The sequence below is a fragment of the Procambarus clarkii genome, chromosome 30 (genome assembly GCF_040958095.1).
Source record: "Procambarus clarkii isolate CNS0578487 chromosome 30, FALCON_Pclarkii_2.0, whole genome shotgun sequence".
NCBI classification, from domain to species: domain Eukaryota; kingdom Metazoa; phylum Arthropoda; class Malacostraca; order Decapoda; family Cambaridae; genus Procambarus; species Procambarus clarkii.
Window position 1 is genome coordinate 35981228 of NC_091179.1, and position 19497 is coordinate 36000724.

At 42.1% G+C, this 19497-nt stretch overlaps 1 protein-coding gene across 1 annotated transcript in view; it reads left to right on the forward strand.

Moving 5' to 3' along the window:
* LOC123749441 (bestrophin-1-like) overlaps positions 1–19497 on the forward strand; it is a 191595-nt gene that overhangs the window by 131329 nt on the left and 40769 nt on the right. Inside the window, exons 2-4 of the mRNA XM_069333618.1 lie at positions 3553–3671; positions 4406–4895; positions 12408–12518. Of these exons, the coding sequence (XP_069189719.1) occupies positions 4825–4895; positions 12408–12518 (182 nt within the window). The 5' untranslated portion in view covers positions 3553–3671; positions 4406–4824. The remainder of the gene's footprint in view (positions 1–3552; positions 3672–4405; positions 4896–12407; positions 12519–19497) is intronic.

Genomic DNA, 19497 nt, shown 5'->3' on the forward strand with positions numbered 1-19497 from the left:
AAAATTCTGTTAAAGTGCCATATTTTAGAAAAGCTGATTTTAATAGCCTAAGAATTTTTTTTGGTCAAATAGATCGGAAACTCTTGGGTATGGGGGTGTGGGCCGGTCTTAGAGCGAGACATGAACCCAGCGATAGGTGACGTAAAAGGGGATTTCGATGTGGATTTAATATATAACTTATTTAAGAATATTCTAAACAAAGCACAGGAACGTAGTATACCATACAAATTGAATAGGTCGAATACTAATGACGCAAAGTGGATAAAAAATAATTTAAAGAACCTTATAGGTAAAAAGAGAGCTTGGTACAAAAGGATTAAGAATAGGGAAGTCAGGTTAGAACAGGAATTCATACAACTGGTTAGAAATGTTAAAAAGGAGATTAGGAAAGCAAAAAGAAACTATGAAGTTCGCATAGCAGAGCAAGCAAAGTCAAATCCTAAAGGGTTTTTTCAGTTATATCGAACTAAGACTAGGGAAAGGATAGGTCCATTAAAATCTGAGACAGGTCAAATAACGGGTAATGACAAGGAGATGAGTAGTATTTTTAACAAATATTTTTTATCTGTATTTACTAAAGAAGAACTTAACAATATGCCTGCAGCCGAACAAGTCTATGTGGGTGGGGATGAGGACAGGTTGACTAGTTTAGCAGTTACCAGGGAGGATGTAATTAAACAATTAGAAAAACTAAAACCAAACAAATCCCCAGGGCAGGATGAAGTGTTTGCCATGGTGCTTAAAGAATGCAAAGAGGAGCTTTCCGAGCCACTGTCTACCATATTTAATAAATCAATAGAGTCAGGCAGAGTGCCAGAGTCATGGAAGGTAGCTAATGTGGTACCGATTTTTAAGAAAGGAGATAGATCACTTGCGTCAAACTATCGGCCAATTAGCCTAACGTCTATTGTGGGAAAGTTACTTGAATCAATAATTGCAAATACAATTCGTCTCCATCTTGAAAAACATAAATTAATAAATGAGTCGGAACATGGTTTTACAAATGGCCGTTCATGTTTAACAAATTTGTTATCTTTTTATTCTAGCATAATTGAGGCAGTTGATAGTGGTAAGGATTGCGATGTTGTGTACCTTGATTTTAGCAAAGCTTTTGATACAGTGCCACATGAAAGACTGATTAAAAAGATAGAGTCTCATGGTATTGGGGGTGCTATATTAAGCTGGATTAGGGCATTGCTATACCAAAGGAAACAGAGAGTTAGTATAAATGGAATCAAGTCAGAGTGGGAAAATGTTGTAAGTGGAGTGTCTCAAGGCTCTGTCCTGGGACCTCTGTTGTTTATAATATATATAAATGATTTAGATTCAGGTTTGAGTAGCAACATTTGCAAATTTGCCGATGATACGAAAATCGGTAGGGAAATTAATTCGGAGGAGGACTCACTATCACTTCAAGTTGATCTAGATAGGGTTTTGAAATGGTCAAAGGATTGGCAGATGCAGTTTAATGCTGATAAATGTAAAGTTCTGAGGTTAGGTAATGATGATGGAGTTACAAGATACGAGCTAGATGGTGTTGAGATTGCGAAGTCGGATTGCGAAAGGGATCTGGGAGTTATGATTAGTAAGAATTTAAAACAAAAGGATCAATGCATAAAAGTTCGTAATAAGGCAAATCGGACACTTGGATTTATTAATCACAGCGTTAGTAACAAGACACCTGGTGTGGTTCTCAAGCTATATCTTGCTCTAGTTAGGCCCCATTTAGATTATGCAGTTCAGTTTTGGTCGCCATATTATAGAATGAATATAAATTCACTTGAACGTGTCCAGCGTAGGATGAGGATAAGTTAATTCCCCAAATTAGAAATCTTTCATATGAAGAAAGATTAACAAAGCTTAAGTGGCATTCACTGGAAAGGCGAAGAGTTAGGGGTGACATGATAGAGGTTTACAAGTGGGTGAATGGACATAACAAAGGGGATATTAACAGGGTATTAAAAGTATCAACACTAGACAGAACACGAAACAATGGGTATAAATTGGATAAGTTTAGATTTAGGAAAGACTTGGGTAAATACTGGTTCAGTAACAGGGTTGTTGATTTGTGGAACCAATTACCGCGTAACGTGCTGGAGGTGGGTCCCTCGATTCTTTCAAGCGCGGGTTGGACAAGTATATGAGTGGGATTGGGTGGTTATAAATAGGAGCTGCCTCGTATGGGCCAATAGGCCTTCTGCAGTTGCCTTTGTTCTTATGTTCTTATAAAGTACAATGCTCACATCACTACAGTCCACACGTCTCCACTACTGTGCACACGTCTCAACTACAATGCACACGTCTCCTCTATCAGAACACATATATACAAGTCAAAATCTCCAGTCTTCACACCAATATACACAACACGTTCCACCAGAAATTCACGTTCCATACTCAACATCCGCTTGAGCATTAACTCCTCCATGTTGTTCATGTCCTCTGTCTTCCACACTGATGTGTTGATGACAAGTGATTGTTATTTATAGTTTAAATGTGAATTACGTGGCATTAATAAGACAAGGCTGGCGTGTCTTTGTAATTGTTAAATGGTCTGTATATTACTGAGGGGTCTTTAAATTGCATACACTTCCTAGAATAATTATTTCATCTGTAACGGTAAAATAACTAATAGCAGTGGCTTAGAGCAGATGATATGGAAGGCACATATAAAAAAAGTAAAAACAAAATAAAACTTACTTACAAGTGCAAAATGTAAAAACAATTAAACAGACAAGTTAACGTTCCGTTAAAAAAAAAGAAATAAAATGGTGCTGAATGTACTAAGTACTAGGCTGCGTAAATCTACCACCACACAGGGTATTGTGTGTGCAGGTGGACACTGAGGAGTATTCTGCTTGGTGGTGCTGGCTGGCTGCTATATATACAGGACAGTCACCATCCAGGTGGCGCAGGTGTTCATATAAATTGAAGCCGGCAGGTAGAAATGAACACTGCGCTTGTTAACAGCCAGTGGCATGATCCTGGGGGCTGCCAGATGTGCTGGGCTGACGGGCCCTGGGAGAGGTTGGGTGGTTGTACACTGTCTAGACTTCAGAGCACTATAGTTGTTGTTGCTCTTGATTCGTGAATATGCAGATGTAATGTGGTAGAATAGGTGATGATGGAACAGGCACAATCACCTTCCTAGAGAGATTCTTGTAACACATCTTTAAGTCTTCTATTCATTAAAATAATAAGTCCATAGACGTATACCAATTCAAGCCATAAGTCCATACAAGTCTATCCTTTAGAGTCATAGGTCCATAGACTTCTACCTCTTAATGTCATAAGTCCATACACCTTTACCCTTTAATGTCATGAGTTCATAGACTTCTATCCCTTAAAGTCATAAGCCTATAGACTTCTACCTATTAAAACCGTATGTCCATAGATTACTTCCCCTTAAAGTTATATGTCCATAGATCTGTATCCCTTAATATCAAACGTCCATAGACTTCTATCCATTAAAGTCATAAGTCCATAGATTTCTATCCATTAAAACCATAAATATCAAATGGTTCCTTGTTAAATACATTTGGAAAAATTCCTCAGGAAGACAGGTGGAACTTCGGGAAAGCCTCAAGCGATGGTGACCTTTGAGGAAAACTGGATACCTGCTGTTTCCTAAATAGCAGCCTCAGACATTGTCTTAATCATCACACTGCGTCATAGTAAGTTACATTTGTACTTTTTCCAGTCAATTGTAAAAATCTTAATTTGCAAGTTGCTTAAGCAAGTTTTTCCTCCACGAATCATTGATTTATATATGTGGTAAATATCTATGAATCCATGTTTTGATGTGTGAGTATGCATATGCATTAATATACATATATTGTCCTTATAAATTATGCATGTGAGTGTAGATATTGTACCTTTCATCCAGGGGAGCATATCTTACTGGTCACAGTAACGCAAGGCAAAAATAGTCTCGACTCAACAAATAGTAATATTACGACTATTATTAATATAATAATTAAGTAATATTACACACAGTAATAAATGCGACTAGACAACGACATCCAGTGCAAAGGTTCGAATCCACAAAACCACTCCTAGGAATTTTCTCATTGATGTATCACGTTAGTGTGATTACTCTCTGAATAATATTATTATTATTGTTATAATAGTTATTATTATTATTGCTGTATTATTATTATTATTATTATTACTGTATTATTAATATTATTATTATTTTATTATTGTTATTATTTAAATTGATTTTAATATAAATAATGATTTGCAATTTAGCAATAATTGAATTGGAATGCTACACTACATTCAGTTTATTTTTATATCATTCTGGGAAATGGGGATTGTTCAACTAATTACTGATTGTTCATGAGAGCAAAAAAAAAAAAAAAATTATATTATAATGAAACCAGATTTATAATCACGTAAATTTCAGAGGTGTTGAGTGAAGATATCCAGTGGTACCTGCCCCTACCCTTACTGGGTACCACACCTCCAGTGGTACCAGCCCCTAACCTTACCGGGTACCACACCTCCAGTGGTATCTGTCCCTACCGTTACTGGGTACGACACCTCCCGTGGTACCTGCCCCTACCCTTAGTGGGAACCACACCTTCAGTGGTACCTGCCCTAACTCTTGCTGGGTACCACACCTCCACCACAGCCGTCTTCTACCACAGCCGTCCTCCACCACAGCCGTCCTCCGCCACAGCCGTCCTCCACCACAGCCGTCCTCCACCACAGCCGTCTTCCGCCACAGCCGTCCTCCACCACAGCCGTCCTCCACCACAGCCGTCTTCCGCCACAGCCGTCCTCCGCCACAGCCGTCCTCCGCCACAGCCGGTCTACTCAGCCATGACCGTCAAATATACTGATAAGATTGCAAGCCAGGGTGTCTTCGGTTCCCTATGGAAGCTCTTAATCATGTAAGTATATCTCTTCTTCATTCTCCTGCACCACATACACTTGTCTCTTGTCTCTCCTGCACCACACACACTTGTCTCTTGTCTCTCCTGCACCACACACACTTGTCTCTTGTCTCTCCTGCACCACACACACTTGTTTCTTGTTTCCCGCTCCTTCACCCCACACACTTGTCTCTTGTGTACCTCTCCTGCACCACACACACTTGTCTCTTGTCTCTCCTGCACCACACACACTTGTCTCTTGTCTCCCTCTTCTGCACCCCCACACTTGTCTCTTGTCTCCCTCTCCTGCACCCCCACACACTTGCCAAATATCTCTCCTGCAACCCATACACTTGTCTCTTGTCTCTCCTGCACCCACACACTTGTCGCTTGTCTACCTCTCCTGCACCCCGCACACTTGTCTCTTGTTTTCCTCTCCTGCACCCCACACACTTGCCAAATATCTCTCCTGCTACCCATACACTTGTCTCTTGTCTCTCCTGCACCCCAACACACACTTGTCTCTTGTCTCTCCTACACCCACACACACTTTTCTCTTGTCTCTCCTGCACCCCACACACTTGTCTCTTGTCTACCTCTCGTACACCCAACACACTTGTCTCATGTCTCTCCTTCACCCAACACACTTGTCTCATGTCTCTCCTTCACCCAACACACTTGTCTCTTGTCTACCTCACCTGCACACTACACACTTGTCTCTTGTCTCTCTTACACCCACACACATTTTTCTCCTGTCTCTGTTACACCTCCACACACTTGTCTCTTGCCTCTCCTGCACCATACACACTTGTCTCTTGTCTCTCCTTCACCCCCACACACTTGTCTCTTGTGTACCTCTCCTGCACCCCACACACTTGTCTCTTGTCTACCTCTCCTGCACCCCACACACTTGCCTCTTGTCTCTCCTGTATCCCACACACTTGTCTCTTGTCTCTCCTGCACCCCACACTTGTCTCTTGTCTACCTCTCCTGCACCCCACACACTTGCCTCTTGTCTCTCCTGCACCCCACACTTGTCTCTTGTCTCTCCTGCACCCCACACACTTGCCTCTTGTCTCTCCTGCACCCCACACACTTGTCTCTTGTCTCTCCTGCACCCCACACTTGTCTCTTGTCTCTCCTGCACCCCACACACTTGTCTCTTGTCTCTCCTGCACCCCACACACTTGCCTCTTGTCTCTCCTGCACCCCACACTTGTCTCTTGTCTCTCCTGTATCCCACACACTTGTCTCTTGTCTCTCCTGCACCCCACACTTGTCTCTTGTCTCTCCTGCACCCCACACTTGTCTCTTGTCTCTCCTGCACCCCACACACTTGTCTCTTGTCTACCTCTCGTACACCCAACACACTTGTCTCTTGTCTACCTCACCTGCACACTACACACTTGTCTCTTGTCTCTCTTACACCCACACACATTTTTCTCTTGTCTCTCCTGCACCCCACACACTTGTCTCTTGTTTGTCTCTCCTGCTATCCATACACTTGTCTCTTGCCTCTCATGCACCCCACACACTTGTCTCTTGTCTCTCCTACACCCACACACTTTTTTCTCTTCACCCCCCCCCACACTTGTCTCTTGTCTACCTCTCCTCACACTTGTCTCTTGTCTTCCTCTCCTGAACCCCCCACACTTGTCTCTTGTCTACCTCTCCTTCTCCCTCACACTTGTCTCTTGTCTACCTCTCCTTCTCCCTCACACTTGTCTCTTGTCTACCTCTCCTTCTCCCTCACACTTGTCTCTTGTCTACCTCTCCTTCTCCCTCACACTTGTCTCTTGTCTACCTCTCCTTCTCCCTCACACTTGTCTCTTGTCTACTTCTCCTGCACCCCACAAACTTGTCCCTTGCCTCCCTCTACTGCACCCCAAACACTTGTCTACCTCTCTTGCATCCCACACACTTGTCTCTTCTCTACCTCTCCTGCACGCTACATATTAGTCTCTTTTCTCTAATGCACCCCCACACACTTGTCCCTTGTCTCTCCTACACCCTACACACTTGTCACTTGTCTCTCCTTCACCCCCACACACTTGTCTCTTGTGTCCCCTGCACCCCACACATTTGTCTCCTGTCTAGCTCTCCTGCACCCCCACACTTGTCTTTTGTCTCTTTCTCTTGCAACCTACATACTTGTCTCTTGTATACCTCTCCTACAAACCACACACTTCTCTCTTGTGCACCTATGCTGCACCCCACACACTTGTCTCTTGCCTCTCCTGCACCCTACACACTGGTCTCTTGTCTCCCTCTCCTGCACCCAACACACACTTGTCTTTTGTCTCCCTCTCTTCCACTCTACACACTTGTCTCTTTCTACCTCTCCTGCACCCCACACACTTGTCTCTTGTCTTCCTCTCCTGCACCCCACACACTTGTCTCTTGTCTCTCCTGCACCCCACACACTTGTCCCTTGTCTCTCCTGCACCCCCACACACTTGTCTCTTGTCTCCCTCTCATGCACCCCCACACACTTGTCTCTTGTCTACCTCTCCTGCATCCCACACACTTGTCTCCTCCCACCTCACACATGTGTCTCATGTCTCCCCCACCTCACTCCTGTTTCTCCCTCTCCCCCACCTCACTCTTGTGTCTCTTCCCATCAAGAATAATAGGGAACACTACCCAATCCAAAGAGACCATAGTTCATACTTTATTAGGTATTTGGTCCCGTAGTTCACTTACATTAGCTCCAAAATGATCGTATAAATGACAGAATGACCTTCACTGAATAATTGCTGAGTCCACCACAATGTAGTAACTAGAGAACTATTTAAACTGCCTAAGACGTATACGACGTAGTTCGTATGTATATCCACCAAAACATTTTCATATATGTCTAGCTTACGCTTAAAACAATCAAGTGATCCTTCGTCTATCATGTTACACGTTAGTTTGGCTCACGCTTTAACACTCCTGTTTTCAGACCAGTATTTACCCAGGTTAATCATAAATCTAAACCTTCCCAATTTATATCAATTGTTTCGAGTTCCACTCTTTGTTGACTTTTATACAAAACTTTGTTTATCTCTCCTTTGTTATACCCTTTCATACATGTATACACTTCAGTTATGTTTCCGTAAAGGTAACTGATTATGCAAGACTGGTGTCTGTAATTGTGGCGAAAATTGGGGAATGCAAATAAGATACACTTGTGGTCTGTAGTTAATCATTATTACGTCTTCAGCTGTTTAAATGTACCTTATTCGCTCTCCTGTCGGGGAGGGAAATATGAGGGGAAGCGCAAAGCCATTAAGGCTATATCGCACTTGGAAGTGGTCAGGATAATGATCTGGGTTGGGACGAGGGAAAGGAACGAAGTTTATCTAACTCATAGATAATGTAGTAAATTATTCTGATATTGTATGGGGCTAATAAAGGTATTTAAGAATATGCTCATCCCCCCCCCCCCCGCCCAGCATGAAGCAGCGCTTATTAAGCATACGATAATGTTCTAATGTTTCCTCATTATATGTATCATGTTGGGTGAATATCGTTATTGTCAACGATGATATTATTACTTATTCACTTTCTTACACACGGATCTTGTTGACTTCCTCTGATGATTACCCTGATACAAATCTACATTGTGCGACTCCCCTGGGTGTGTGTGTCGGCATTTTCCTGGAGACTCCAGCAGTGCGGAGTCTTCAGACGGCTTCCTGAACCTTGCAGGAATCATCCTCACTGAGGACCAAGTCACTCTCCTAAATCTGGGTATAAACTGTCACGTTATGTCCAGACCAAGTGAGATGGCCCGGAAAGTGGAGTTGGAGATCCTGTTGGACGACATATTCGACCTCGAGACACAAAAGAAGGTCACCACCAAAGACACCTTACAGCCAGAACTTATTGCGGAAGGAGGAAAGATTCGAGGCAATTACAAAAGCACCATACTGTCCCCCGAGCTCAAAGCGGCAGCTAAGAGCTTTCGTGAGAACAAGGAGATAGTCGTCAGAAGAGGTGACAAGTCGCCAATATAAGTCGTCATTCTTAAAAAAGACGAATATCTGGCGAAACTGAACCTCATTCTCTCTGACCAAACTAAATTCCAAAGGGTAACGAAGGACACTACAGCCGAATTGAAAGCAAAGGTCAACAAATTGATCGAAACTGTGAACGCCAAGAAATCCGGACTCCACCTGCCAAAGATTATTGGGGAATACAAACCTGGATACACATATGGAAATGTCAAGACACATAAGCCTGGAAACCCGCTTCGGCCAATCATCAGCCAGATACCCACACCCACGTACAGACTGGCAAAGCGACTCAACGGCTTGCCGACTCCTTGTGTCCCTTGCGCCTTCAGCCTGAAGTCTCCAAAGGAATTTGTTGACTTACTACGGGGAACACGGGCCACAGGGATAAGAGCCTCGTTGGACGTAGAATCACTGTTGACCAACGTACCTGTGGATGAAACAATCAGGATGATAGCGGACAGAGCGTATCGTGATCCGGCCTGTACTCCTCTTGACATACCAGAAAATATTCTAAGGAAACTACTCCAAGCTTGTACTAAAGAGGCACCCTTCTTGAGCCCGGATGGGCACATGTATAAGCAAGTAGATGGGGTCGCCATGGGTTCTCCCCTAGGTGTCCTGTTTGCAAACTTCTACATGGGTACCAACGAACAAAAAGTTCTTAGTCGACATGAACTTGAAACCGGCCATATACTGCAGGTATGTTGACGACATTTTTACACAGGTACCTGATATCAGACATCTGCAGGAGCTGAAGGAGGCATTTGAGCGGAATTCTGTGTTGCGTTTCACTTACGAGATGGAGAAGGATGGAAAGCTGCCCTTCTAGATGTAACAGTCATGGAAAGGAGCGGAGGTTTCCACACTGCAGTCTACACTAAGGAAACAAACATAGGAATGTGCCTCAATGCCAACAGTGACTGCCCAGACAGGTACAAGAGGAGTGTCGTTAACGCTTATGTCGACCGTGCTCTCAGCCGCAGCTCAGGATGGAAGCAAGTCGATGAAGAACTCTGTAGGGTAAGGCAGGTCCTAGTCAACAACGGCTTCTCCAATGGTTTCGTTGAAGAAATCATAAGAAGGAAGGTGAAATGCCATGCAACCTCTGAAGAGACAACTAACTCAACACCTGTACCCCCTATTAGTCTATTTTACAGAAACTTCTTTTCCACAGCTCATAAAACAGAGGAAAGGGTCCTGAAAGATATTGTTAATAGAAACGTTATCCCTACAGACAAAAATCAGAAGATACAATTGACGATTTACTATAAAACCAAGAAAACGGCCAACCTACTCATGAGAAGCTCTCCAGACACAAAGCAGAACACTTTAAAAGAGACCAACGTCGTCTATGCCTTCAAATGCCCACTTGGGGACTGTAAGCCTCAAAGAATTCAGTATATAGGCAAGACAACAACATCTCTTTCCAGGCGATTAACGATGCATAAGCAACAGGGCTCCATTAAGGAACATATAATCATTTCCCACAACCAGACCATCACCATAGAAGTCTTAACAAAAAACACGGAAATCATCGATAGATACAGCGATAGTAGGCGGCTTAATATCTGCGAGGCACTACACATTAAAAAGTCGACACCAGCAATCAAAAGCCAATTAATGCACAACTATATTCTACCCACTTCAAGACTCCGCACCAATATAGAAGCATCAAGAAATATGGGCCAATAGGCCCTTTGCAGTTACTTCCATTCTTCCCTTTAACTTACAAAATATTATACCCATTGTTTCGTGTTCTGTCTTGTGTTGAAAGTTTGTTTTCACCTCATCCAAAACTGTTGTAACATATCACCTCACCCAAATGCAGATATAAAATCAAAGCAGTTTAAACTCTGTTTAGTGTTTGCAAGTTATAGTTAGGGTGTGTAAACTAAAGACTTTTTGTTTGCACACACAACTACTACCTGAAAACACTAAACAGAGTTCTTACTTATGCTATGATTTAAACAGCTTTCATTTTTCATTTTATACCCGCATTTTGGGTGAGGTGATATGTTACAACAGTTTTGGATGAGGTGAACAAAACTTTCAACACAGGATAGAACACGAAACAATGGGTATTGAGGGTAAGAATGGAAGTAATTGCAGAGGGCCTATTGGCCCATATTTCTTGATGCTTCTATATTGGTGTGGAGTCTTGAAGTGGGTAGAATATAGTTGTGTATTAATTGGCTGTTGATTGCTGGTGTCGACTTCTTAATGTGTAGTGCCTCGCAGATATCAAACCGCCTGCTATCGCTGTATCTATCGATGATTTCCGCGTTTTTTGTTAAGACTTCTCTGGTGATGTTCTGGTTATGGGAAGAGATTATATGTTCCTTAATGGAGCCCTGTTGCTTATGCATCGTTAATCGCCTGGAAAGAGATGTTGTTGTCTTGCCTATATACTGAATTCTTTGAGGCTTACAGTCCCCAAGTGGGCATTTGAAGGCATAGACGACCTTGGTCTCTTTTAAAGCGTTCTGCTTTGTGTCTGGAGAGTTTCTCATGAGTAGGTTGGCCGGTTTCTTGGTTTTATAGTAGATCGTCAATTGTATCTTATGATTTTTGTCTGAAGGGCAAACGTTTCTATTAACAATATCTTTCAGGACCCTTTCCTCCGTTTTATGAGCTGTGGAAAAGAAGTTCCTGTAAAATAGTCTAATAGGGGGTACAGGTGTTGTGTTAATTGGCTCTTTAGAGGTTGCATGGCGTTTCACCTTCCTTCTTATGATGTCTTCAACGAAACTGAGCTGTGGCTGAGAGCACGGTCGACATAAGCGTTAACGACACTCCTCTTGTACCTGTCTGGGTAGTCACTGTTGGCATTGAGGCACATTCCTATGTTTGTTTCTTTAGTGTAGACTGCGGTGTGGAAACCTCCGCTCCTTTCCATGACTGTTACATCTAGAAAGGGCAGCTTCCCATCCTTCTCCATCTCGTAAGTGAAACGCAACACAGAATTCCGCTCAAATGCCTCCTTCAGCTCCTGCAGATTTCTGACATCAGATACCTGTGTAAAAATGTAGTCAACATACCTGCAGTATATGGCCGGTTTCAAGTTCATGTCGACTAAGACCTTTTGGTCGATGGTAACCATGTAGATGTTCGCAAACAGGACACCTAGGGGGAGAACCCATGGCGACCCCATCTACTTGCTTATACATGTGTCCATCCGGGCTCAAGAAGGGTGCCTCTTTAGTACAAGCTTGGAGTAGTTTCCTTAGAATGTTTTCTGGTATGTCAAGAGGAGTACAGGCCGGATCACGATTGTTTCACGGATGAAACAATCGGGATGATAGCGGAGAGAGTGTATCGTCGTCCGGGATGATCCCAGACGTGCCTTAGTCGTAGGTTCCCGGGTGTAGGTTCGAACCCTCATCACGGCCCTTGTGGAATTGTTCATTTGATATATCATGCTATTATTATTTTTGTGTGTATGTCTTTATCCCCATTGCTGTAAATGTTGACTCTGCAACTTAGTAATTCTAGAGAGATGTAAATGAAAGAGCAGTGACCTTGCCTTCAGGTGGCGAGGGAGCGTCTTCAAGATGGTGTGGCCTGAAATGCTCTTATTCATTATCCTCTACTACTCTATATCCTTCATCTACCGCTTCGCTCTACCAAGTGACTCCCAAAGGTAAAGTTAAGTACAAGACACCACCTGCAATCTAAGGGTTAGTGAACTGGGACTAGGGTGATAACATTTTCTAATAGATTTAAGTTTATAGAGCATGTGTTAAAGAAATTAGGGTGAAGAAAAACATTAACTTATAAGAGAGTAATTAAAGCCATTGATCCACTGTCATGAAGCAACATTTATCTCCTTCAGGACATTCACTACAGAGGGCCACCCAACCCAATCTCGTAAGTCATTATGTTACTCATATCTTATCTTACGACCTGGTAAGTGACAGTTTACGCCGGAAAGGACACACGAGATCAGTAGTGGTGAGGAATTGTGGAGATTTAAGTTAAAAGATTAGCAAGATAAGTACAGTAAAAAGTGAATGATAATACAAACTTATAGATTTAAGGTTTGTAAGAATATAATGAAAGCTTAAAACAAATGACAGATACAGACAAATGTATACTTAATAATAATAATAATAATAAAATTAATAATAAAATTTTCAGAATTATTAAATGCAGAAGAGATAACGTGAGAAAAGAGTATACTGCATTCGGCCAATTGTCCCATGCCGTGACAACCCTATTTAAATCTACCGCAAACAAACTTACATATTTTTCTAGCTAACGCTTGAATCAGCATAAACCAGTACTCTTGCCTGCTAACATATAACTATGCGACTATATTTTCTAACCAGTATTAACCAAGGTTTTCTCTGATCTTAAGTTTTTTTTAATTGGTATTCACTGTTTTGTTTTATTTTAATTGGAATACGTATAACCATATTAATATCTGCATTCTTACATCGTTTCATCTATTTTTGTACTTAAATTGTCTTTCCTACTCTTTACCTTTCTAAAAATGCAAATTAAGTTTAGTTATCTCTGGTAGTAAACAAAATTCCTAATGCTCAGGATTAATTATATTATAAATCTTGGCAAATTGTCATCAGAATTTGTTCTTTGTTTTAAACAATGGCTGAAATTATGCTGCCTAATCAAAATAGTGTAACGTGGGCACAATAAGGGTCTCGGTCTCGGTCTCGGTCTCTCTCTCGGTCTCGGTCTCTCTCTCGGTCTCGGTCTCTCTCGGTCTCTCGGTCTCTCTCGGTCTCTCGGTCTCTCTCGGTCTCTCGGTCTCTCTCGGTCTCTCGGTCTCTCTCGGTCTCTCGGTCTCTCGGTCTCTCTCGGTCTCTCGGTCTCTCGGTCTCTCGGTCTCTCTCTCGGTCTCTCGGTCTCTCTCTCGGTCTCTCGGTCTCTCGGTCTCTCTCTCGGTCTCTCGGTCTCTCTCTCGGTCTCTCTCTCGGTCTCTCTCTCGGTCTCTCTCTCGGTCTCTCTCTCGGTCTCTCTCTCGGTCTCTCTCTCTCGGTCTCTCTCTCTCGGTCTCTCTCTCTCTCTCTCTCTCTCTCTCTCTCTCTCTCTCTCTCTCTCTCTCTCTCTCTCTCTCTCTCTCTCTCTCTCTCTCTCTCTCTCTCTCTCTCTCTCTCTCTCTCTCTCTCTCTCTCTCTCTCTCTCTCTCTCTCTCTCTCTCTCTCTCTCTCTCTCTCTCTCTCTCTCTCTCTCTCTCTCTCTCTCTCTCTCTCTCTCTCTCTCTCTCTCTCTCTCTCTCTCTCTCTCTCTCTCTCTCTCTCTCTCTCTCTCTCTCTCTCTCTCTCTCTCTCTCTCTCTCTCTCTCTCTCTCTCTCTCTCTCTCTCTCTCTCTCTCTCTCTCTCTCTCTCTCTCTCTCTCTCTCTCTCTCTCTCTCTCTCTCTCTCTCTCTCTCTCTCTCTCTCTCTCTCTCTCTCTCTCTCTCTCTCTCTCTCTCTCTCTCTCTCTCTCTCTCTCTCTCTCTCTCTCTCTCTCTCTCTCTCTCTCTCTCTCTCTCTCTCTCTCTCCTCTCTCTCTCTCTCTCTCTCTCTCTCTCTCTCTCTCTCTCTCTCTCTCTCTCTCTCTCTCTCTCTCTCTCTCTCTCTCTCTCTCTCTCTCTCTCTCTCTCTCTCTCTCTCTCTCTCTCTCTCTCTCTCTCTCTCTCTCTCTCTCTCTCTCTCTCTCTCTCTCTCTCTCTCTCTCTCTCTCTCTCTCTCTCTCTCTCTCTCTCTCTCTCTCTCTCTCTCTCTCTCTCTCTCTCTCTCTCTCTCTCTCTCTCTCTCTCTCTCTCTCTCTCTCTCTCTCTCTCTCTCTCTCTCTCTCTCTCTCTCTCTCTCTCTCTCTCTCTCTTATAGGGAATACATAGCAGGGACACGAACTTGGGGTGACAAACGCAGGAGGACAATCGCGGCAGGAACAAACTCAGAGGATGGGGTGGAACAGGAAGACTGGATGAAGGAATTATTTCAGCAGATGTGGGATGAATTCAGTGCAGGACGGAGGGTAATGAGGGAGACAGTAGCCAACCTGCAGGATGAACTAAGGGCAGCAAAGGAGGAGATAAGATGCCTGAAGGAGACTCCTCCGCAATACCAGACACAAACCGTACCCTCAGGGAGATGGGAATGCTACTGTGGAGGGGACCTCCACAACTCAGCTCACATTTGCTGAAATGCTTAAAAAGAGCCCTGAAGCTAGGTCTGCAGTTAGGGAAGTTGCCATTGAAGTGGCTTCCTCTCAGGAAGCAGCTAGATGTACTAGCCGGCTGATAGAGAGAAACAGAGCAGTAGTAGAAGCAGGCATTAAAGAGCAAACAGAGACCAGCCCAAAGGAGCAGAGAGACAAGGACAAAAACATAGTTACGGAGATCCTTAAAGAGGTAAGGATGGAGGGAACTGACCAAAATGTTGAAAAGGTTTTCAGGCTTGGAAAGTACAACAAGGACAGAGACCGAATGATAAAGGTGGTATTCATGAGCGAAACCACGAAAGAGGAACTGTTAGCAAGGAAGAGCTGTCTAGCAAATGTAGAGAAGTTCAAAAATGTATTCCTGCAGAGGGATATGATAAGGGAAGAGAGAAAGCAGGCAGCAGACACGAGGAAGGAGTGCAGGAAGAGCGAAAGGAATCAGAGAACCACAACCCCGAACCCAACAATCCCAGAGGGGAGTGGGGAATTCTCCTCAAACAGTGCAATAGCCACAGGGAGTGGGACACCACCCCCACATTCTACCCAACAGACACCCTACCAGTAGTGGGAAAGGCCCCAATGACTGGCCATTTTGCTTTTTCCCCAATTTGGTCATTGGCGCAGGGGTTTTACAAACTCTTTTCCCCAAGCCGATCATTGGCGCAGGGGTTTTCTCGAATTTGTTCCCCAAGCTGGTCATTGGCGCAGGGGTTTTATGAACTTTTTTCGCCAAGCCAGTCATTGGCATATGGGTTTTCTCTAATTTTTTCTCCAAGCCGGTCATTGGCACATGGGTTTTACGAACATTTTTTCCCCAAGCCGGTCATTGGCGCAGGGGTTTTACAAACTTTTTTCCCCAAGCCGGTCATTGGCGCAGGGGTTTTCTCGAATTTTTTATCCAAGCCGGTCGTTGGCACATGGGTTTTCTCGATTTTTTTTCCAAGCCGGTCATTGTCACATGGGTTTTACAAACTTTTTTCTCCAAACCGGTCATTGGCGCAGGGGTTTTCTCGAATTTTTTCTCCAAGCCGGTCGTTGGCGCAGGGGTTTTACAATTTTTTTTCTCCAAGCTGGTCATTGGCACATGGGTTTTACGAACTTTTTTCTCCAAGCCGGTCATTGGCGCAGGGGTTTTCTCAAATTTTTTTCTCCAAGCCGGTCATTGGCACATGGGTTTTACAAACTTTTTTCCCCATGCCGGTCTTTGGCCCCTGCCATTTTCGCTCAAGGGGATTAAACGGCCACCTCCAGTCATCCCAAAATTTCGTTGGCTCAGTGACCCTGCACAGGCATGATAAAGGGGATCAAAAAGCCGGTCATTGGTCCCAGGGTTTTCTCGAATTTTCTTTCATGGCCGGTCCCATGCACATGCATAGCCAATGGTCAATGACGTCATCGGGTAGCTAGTCTTCAATTTGCCTGGGGGTAGGATTAAAATGCCGGTCCCTGGCGCATCCAAATTCCGTTACCCCGGCGACCTTGCACAGGCATCGCCAATGGTCAATGACATCACCAGCTAGCCGCTCAGCGTTCCTGCACAGGCACGTTCAAGGGGATTAAAAAGCCGGCCTGTGAGTCATGTGTTTTGCGTTACAACAGTGGTCCTGAAACCTAATGTAAAATACCATTAACCCTAGTCTATTTTAAATTTCCTATTTACTTCCAACTATCGTCCATTGCAAAAGGGGAAGCAACACAGAGCATGAGCTATCATGTATCTCTGCGTTCTCCCCTATCAATCATTTATATGAAAACAGTCCCCTGCCAGGCGTGGTGACTTCAATGCGATTTCAGTACTAATCCAATATTGCATCATAACGCATAAATATATATGCACGTACATAAATATATATGCACGTACATAAATATATATGCACATCTCCCATTCACTCTAAAACATGCCTCCCACACCTTGCTGTAGCATATAACAAATCAAAATACTCATTCAGTGTACATATATAGGAATACTACATTCAGTAAAATCAAGCCTCTCATGTTTTTTAAATAAGGCCTTCTGCAGTTACCTTCTTTTCTGACGTCATCATCCCTAATGCGCTGTAAGACCCCCAGTGAGCTTCCGGCCAACGTGCTAAATGTGGATCCTCGGAGGTTCACACATAAGTGCGAACTCTTAATCAGGCTTAATACCTCAACTGTACTCTGTGCTTCACCAGAGTCGATATTCAGCTATATTGGCTTGTATTTTCGCTCATTGCTCATATTTTCTGTTATTTATTTCAAAAACCCTATCAAACCATCCTAACCTAACTTATTATATATAACAAACAAATACATTCTACAGACCAGTTTTTGTTGTTTAGTGACATCACGAAAAGCGACCTCAGTATAGGGATAAGGTATTGCTGGCCATTAGCATATAAATGTCAAGGTATTACAGCACCTGACTTTTCAAGTATGTATGACGTCACCAGATGACCAATGCGGCCTACCTACATATGTAGTGTTTTTTATGTTATTGTTAAAAAATGGCTAGACTATCCATCCCCTACCTAACCTAATCAGAGGATTAAGAATATGCATTTTATTCATCCGCAACTATAACCATTCATTATGCAGTGGTAAGTTTAAAACTCTAATAGACGCCCAAATGTTGTACTGCAATTTAAGCAGAATCGTACATCTGGCAGCATAGCAGGTGAGCTGAACATCAGAATAAAGGTAACTGCAGAGGTCCTATTGGCCCATACGAGGCAGCTCCTATATATTTCCACACAATCTCATTCATATACCCTATGCTTAAAACAACTAAGAGATCCCACTTAAAGTATTAGTTTGCAATAATAGTTTTAATAAATAGCTCTTATTCTAGTTTTATACACAACAACAATTATGAAACCTGCATAATTGATTTTGTTCATAGGCTCGTCAACTGTTCTCATATCCATCAAATAGCTATCCAAATGTCGCACCTCAATTCATCCATCTAGCATCTCAGTAGGATGCTACCCACTATATTCATATGCTAATCATTTCTACACCTCAAAATAAAATCCTAGTCTTGCTACGCAAATCTGCTAACTTGTTTCTAAACCAACGCTCGCAAGTACATTCATATTTACCTACACATACTCCACAGCCTATGCATTCATAGAGAATGCCTAGTTTTTTGCCACCATTTCCCCATTATTCAGATGTAATTTATGCCATACACAGAAAATACAGCATTTACACACCAAATATGTCATTTATGCACAAAATAAATTATTTACACTCAAAATATACCATCACACAAAAAAATATGACATTTACATACAAAATATGTCAGTTGCACACAAAAATATACCATTTACGCAATATTGCATGTACGATCAGAGTATGACATTTACACAGAGTATGGTATTTGCACAAATGTATCAAAATGCTTATACATTTAGACAATCAAAAATGCGCTTTCAATAAAATTCCACAATTCCACATATATAATTTTCACAAAATACCCATACATTGTCTCATAAACCAAAATACACTTACACCATTAAGATCTATTTTTTCAGATTACAGAGCTTACACAAAATACACAATTTGCACACAAAAATACAGCTGCACCAGTTCCACTTCAACAAATTAAAAACACAGCTTGCATAAATGCACTATTAGCACAAAAATTATTTTAAAACATGGACAATTATTACACAGTTTGTGTTATTATTATACATCTTTGAACAATTAATACAAGAAAACTTGCTACATAATTACTCAACTTGCACAATGACAATCAATACGCAAAGGTATAAATAAACAATTCGCCCATATGCAATTACACAACATGCGCAATTAATACACAACTTTCACAAATATTACACATCTTTCATAATTATTACACAAATGCATATCTAGCACAAATACGTACAATACATAACTACCCCAAATATGAAAATACACAACTAGCATAAATACACGATTTACACAAATACAATTGCGACATTTATACAACTTGCTCAAAAATATAATCAATACACTTCTTACCAAATATGAACAATACATAACTAGCACATATTCATTAAATACACAACTACGCAATTTCCACAAATACACATACAAAAACATATACAATTAATACATACAACTTGCACAAAACAATAAAAAAATTTATGGAAATATAATCAATACATAATTGCAATAATCATACAACTTATGCAAAATACATAATCTGCACAATTAATACACAAGTATATTAATTGTGCAATATATGTACAAATACAAACACAACCAACTAGGTCAAACAATACACAATTTGCATGATATTTTTCTGGGTATATTTAGGACATTAATTATAATATGCTGAGGTTAACCAACTCCCCAAAAGTCAGAATTTCACATATAAAAATGGTGCATATAACTTCCGATGAGCTCAATATAAAACACATTCTTTTTCCATTAAAATTTCAACATTATTAGTGCTAAACTATTCATCTAACATATGTCCACTGGT